The following is a 5,519-nucleotide window of genomic DNA, read 5'->3' as shown; positions in this document are numbered from 1 at the left end:
GCTGTTGTCAGTCACTAAGATCTCTAGAACCCCAAAACTATCAGACAATCCTGACAATCTTCTTGTCGTACTCTCTGATGTCGTTTGCCGCATGTCATATACTTCTGATCATGTTGTGAAAGCATCGACGACAACCAAGTAATTTCAGCCTGTTTTGGCCCGGTGAAATCATCGCATATTGTTTGCCAAGACTCATCCGGTTTTGGCTATGATTGTGGATCAGCTTTCGTTGGATTCTTTGCATCCTCCAGACAGGAGTGACAACTGCGACATTTTGTTCTATATCATGCTGCATTAACTGACAGTATGCAGAGCTCTAAAGATAAACGCCAAAATGACTAACCATTCCGAAGAGAAAACGTAAAGTTGATGCGTCAGCCGGTGCAGGCATGGAATTGGTAGCCTCGACGTTTTGAGGATCAGGTTTTCTTCCGGTTTTATCACTTATGAATCTCCAATAGCGGACTTGCTCTATGTAGAAATAACATTTTCCAGCACGTATTGGATCCCACTTGTCTGCTATGCATCTGAGAACCGTATTCACCTTATTCTCTAAGTCAGTATAGCCTGTACCCATGATTATTATGTCATTGAGATAGGCTGCGATACCAGGCATATCTTGTAGCATAGTATCCATAACTTTCTGGAAGATTGAAGGGGTGGTATTTGCTCCAAACGGAAGTCTGTTATATCGGAGCAACCCTTTATGAGCATTTATTGCCAATAATGCTTACAAACTTCCACTAATGGAATCTGTATATAAGCTTCTGATATGTCAAGTTTTGCAGACTTTTCGATTAATGAATGATTTTTGAAAAATTTCACTTCCAAGTCGCAAATGCTAATCAGATGTTGAAATTCCAACTTGTTGAGATGCGATCTTATCTTTGGACTGAACGTTCTCAAACACATGTACCCAGACTTTTCGTTCTGATGAGGGAGAATCCATGCATCACATCAGTTTCAGTGTTTATCCAGATAATTTCGTATAATACAGCTGACGTTCAAACTGAGACGTGTGTCGGATGCATGCACTACGACAATGTCGTCAATAAATAGAAGCGTTTTGCCAATTGTAAAGCGGTTGCTTATGTATTTAACATACAAGATTAACAATAGAGCTCCGATGACTGGACCATGGAGGACACCACAAGTAATGTTGTGAGGGTCGGAGAAGTGGTGCCCTATTTACACTCGCCAGGTTCGATTTCTTCAGATGGATGAGATCCGTTTATGCAGTTTCTCTGCTATACCGAGACTTTAATTAAAATAATCGTGTTGCACTTTATCAAACGCTTTGATAAAGTCAAAGTAGAGAATAACAACTAGCTGCCCTTCATTCCCATTGCATATGATATAATCAAATTATTCTAAATGACAGATTATGTGTGACTTCTTGTAAAACATTTTTGTTGTGGAGACAGTCGATTGCTGCTTATGTAGATGACTTTTGTCTCCTTAATAATCTACATTGCTCTTATTTATTTACTTATTTTAACACATAGATATTGGTGCAAGGAGGCACCAAAAACATATGCGCCACACAAATCTCATTCGATGTGTGCGAGGGCTGTGGTACTGCCTGGGTTCCCAAACCGAAGCAGTTGGTTTTCTTGGGGGCCACTCCGCGAGCTCTCGACCTGAAGGTCTGATCCACAAGGCAGTGGAGCATCGTACTAGATTGGTAATAGATTTGTAAGCGAAGCACAGTCACTACAATCCTTCAACTCAGCTGATTGTGTGTTGTCAGCGAGAATGTGTGCAACTGAATTGGTTTTACTTATAGAAACAGATGAAGTTGAAGATCAAGTTGTCCTTCTTCTGACTGCAGCTTTCACATAGAGTCTGAGTCGTCGATATCACGTTTGCAGTTCTAGTAGAATATCTCCAATGCAAGAGCATTCTAAACGCCTACCGAGTTGTTATCTCATATTGCTCTTTTTTATTTCTATTTGGTGGTTCCAAGATTCGAACCAGTAGAAACGTAAGACCTGACATCTGAAGCTCAGGCAGATAACAAACTCTTCATGTTTTTAATCCAGTAGCTTAAGGTGCACCGTGAATGATTTGAGTAATGATGCGCTTGTGTTTCAATTTTTAAATATTTCGTCAACCTATGATCTGACTTCACACTTACATCTCTGCTGCCACTGAGGTTTAGAAATTTTACTGGAACGCCCAACAATGAGTTCATTTCATTATCATATCTCATCTGTTTATTGCAAATAATTTCACAATATGCCGGAGAACCATGACTTTAATGTTACTGTCAAGCCCATGCACCAGGAAACTCCACCAACCTTACGTATAAACGGAGAAATGTAGCAGTCAGAGCTTAACAACGAATTGAAGACGCTGAAATTTCCAGTCAGCGAGTTGATAGCAACAGTGAAAGTCATTTATCCAATGGACGCAAAGTTAGCTTGTAATTAGTGCTATCTATATTCAGCTGATTTACCCAAGTGCTTCAATCTACAATATGAGTCAGTAAATGTTTCGTCTAGTGAGACTAAGTTCATATGGCAAAATTTATAGAATCAATTGTACATGACCATACCAGTTCAGCTTTAAGTTCCAATTTCCATTACCAACAAGTACCGGGTTTGAATAGGTGATGTTCTCTAAATACTACTTTCTGCTCAAGACACTCAAACGTAGTTCAAAAACCTCCTTCTCGTCGTACCTTTATCACATCATTACCACATTCAGTTGTTTGACTGTTATAAACTAACTGGTTTGATGAGCATTATTATGTGTGACAAAAAATAATGAGGAAATTCAAAAGTTATAGTTTATTATACTGACTATATGTTTCACCAATATTACCATGGCTGTCAACAACAAGTAAGAATTCAAAGCTTGATGACAATTTATTTCTTATCTGATAATAATAATAATTTGTGTTTTCTTCAATTTTACATAATTCCTGGATGCATTCTTGCGACTTCCTCAATCGATCCAAATTTAGTTATCAAATCCCTTAGCTTCATCATGTCAGACAGTTGATTCATCTTAGGGTATGGTATGTTAGCTGGTATATCCACATTCAAGAATCTACACAATGGTTCCCAACCATCTCCAAGTCGATGTACCAGAAGACGTGTAGGTGGTATATTTTCTTGAAGAGTTGCAATATGTTTTTCGTAACATTCAAGTAACATTGCATCATCATCAAAATCAATATCTTCCTTCTGAAATGCTAGTTTTAGTGAATCAGTAAGAAGCTTATCCCATTCAATTGGGACTCCTGCAAGTCTTTTCGCCTCCTCAAATTGCTTTTTACTCGGGTCATCTGATTTTGGCATTATAACTTGCCTGAAGCTGTTCAACCAATCGTCCTTATCGCGTACGGTTAGTACAACCTGTATTAAACGAAATATGTAGTGTGTGAAAGTATTGTCGTTATAGAAATAACTCATTTCAAAAGTCATTCAAAGATGTATACCGAAACAGTATTTTGGTCAGTTTTAAATATCACGTTTGTTTTAGCTATTGAGTAACCATTCGTATTAACTTCACTCTTGAACTTCAGTGTTATAAGTCCTTAAATATTAACTCGCAGCACACGAGTAAAAATATCTATCACAGTTTTACAGAGTTAAGACATTCGTGAATTTCGCAGTGTTTAGCTTACAAATAGAGTTGCGTCAGTGCGGTGTCAGTGAGCCCTAGAAATATCACTCACGAGGCTGAATATTTTCGGTACCGATTATCGTCCAAGTTAGTGAAGACTGACACAGATTAATCGGTCATACACAATGAATTGACGTGTGCGGTTGTGCATCTTCCATTCAGTTCTTATATCTTTTCCTATAACACATTGCTCAAGCAATACTCAGCTTGTTCTATACAGTCATCAAAGTAACCTCTGCACCTCGATATCACAGTAGGCTAATTAAGGTCAGGTATCAACCTGAGGTGGAAATTTGGCGTCATATAAGTCACACCATTCCTGTATGACCCTAGATACCTCAACATTGACATAGATCACCGACATTGATGGGTGAAGAGGCTGTTGAGAAGTGAGGAGAATGATATTTGTCAATTCAGGAAGCTCAAAAGTCCTATAACTAATAACTTAATTAACAAGTTATATCTTAGTTGACTTAGATCACGCAACTTCGTTTGCTAAATGACGAAGTAATTGAATTTCCCTGTACTTTGAAGTAAAATACTGTGTGGATAAGTAGGTGGCTACGGTATAGAAAAATATCAGATGACTGATACCTGTTCTCAAACGTTGTGGTATATATCCATGTAACAAATAAGAGTTTCAGAAATATCAATAACTTGAATTAATGAAATCCAGAAATTATAAGCATCCATATGATCAAAAATCAACCCACCTTTGCATGAGGATATGCAGTAATAATTGTCTTGTATGATCAAAATACGTGTGTATTGAACCATTATCAACAAAAGAACATGTAACAATATAACCGTTATCTTACCTTCGCATATGGATGTATATTCATCAGCTCTCTGTAGAATGCACATGATGGAACATCAGTCACAGCTACATAACAATCCAATATCTCACTCAAATATCTGTGTATTTTCTCCTCACAATGTGTCGTTCGTACCTCGTCGACAAGCATTTGCCATTTAGGAATGTCACATTGTTTTCCGGTCATAATTTCAAAACCATGATAACAAGGTTGAGAGAAAATTGTTTCCAATGCTTTCTTCATACTCATTGTTCCAGTTCTCGGTAGACCAGCTCCAATAATCAACAATGATGTTGGAGTTTCACACATAATTTCAACTGTGAAAGTAGATAGAATTTAAAAACAAATAGACAACGACCAGTGCATCATCATGTTATATTTCAGTTAGAACATCAATCTCATTTTACCGATTAGTGAAAATTATTTCAAACTATCCTTGTAAACAAAGAAACATTCCACACAAAGCAAATGGTTATATACGTTCAACCATGATCACTGTTTATCTATATAATCTGTAATTCATGGCGAACATTTCATGACACTTATTCATAAGAGTGGAGAACAAAAATAACCAGAAAACATTGCAAAATAAGAACGTTCATTATTTCTAGGATATCTATCAGCATATTACTTTGCAACTAAATATCTGACTACGCAATCGCTTGTTGAGAAACTTATATATGAAGAATAATGGCCAAACTAGACTAATTTTTATTTAACTTGAGGGCGTTACTGACGAAAATGAATGAAAGAAGTGTTGATAATAAATCACGGTAACTTCAAAGTGAGAAAAAGCTATTTTTGAACACAATGAGTTATTTTGAGTCTTTTGATATCTGAAACGTAAACAAAGCAATGGATTTGACCCAGACAGCCACAACGTACTTATGTGCTCGGATGACAATACAAAAGGATGACCAAAGTTTATCGAAATGTAAGAATGAGAAATCGGTACCACGTCTACTACTCCTACAATTATTATTATTACTACTACCACTACTACTACTACTACTACTACTGATCAAAATACGAACAAATCTCTTCTCAATGATAATGATGAAAATTTATTTC

At 36.9% G+C, this 5,519-nt stretch overlaps 1 protein-coding gene across 1 annotated transcript; it reads right to left on the bottom strand.

The window, feature by feature from the left end:
- Positions 1-2,790: 2,790 nt before the first annotated feature.
- MS3_00001014 (uncharacterized protein) lies at positions 2,791-5,116 on the bottom strand. Its single transcript, XM_051208553.1, has 2 exons — positions 4,452-5,116; positions 2,791-3,362 (listed from the first exon to the last, which is right to left on the bottom strand). The coding sequence occupies exons 1-2, from the start codon at positions 4,755-4,757 to the stop codon at positions 2,916-2,918; spliced, it is 753 nt and encodes a 250-aa protein (XP_051064098.1). The 5' UTR covers positions 4,758-5,116; the 3' UTR covers positions 2,791-2,915.
- Positions 5,117-5,519: the final 403 nt, after the last annotated feature.

The sequence above is a fragment of the Schistosoma haematobium genome (assembly GCF_000699445.3).
Source record: "Schistosoma haematobium chromosome Unknown HiC_scaffold_192, whole genome shotgun sequence".
In the NCBI taxonomy this organism is placed as follows: Eukaryota; Metazoa; Platyhelminthes; class Trematoda; order Strigeidida; family Schistosomatidae; genus Schistosoma; species Schistosoma haematobium.
This window is presented reverse-complemented; position numbering and strand designations above follow the sequence as displayed.

Coding starts and splice junctions, on each gene's coding strand:
- MS3_00001014 (XM_051208553.1), bottom strand. CDS start 4,757: ATGTGTGAAACTCCAACATCATTGTTGATTATTGGAGCTGGTCTACCG. Junction 3,363..4,451: donor ATATACATCCATATGCGAAG/GTAAGATAACGG, acceptor CGTTTAATACAG/GTTGTACTAACCGTACGCGA.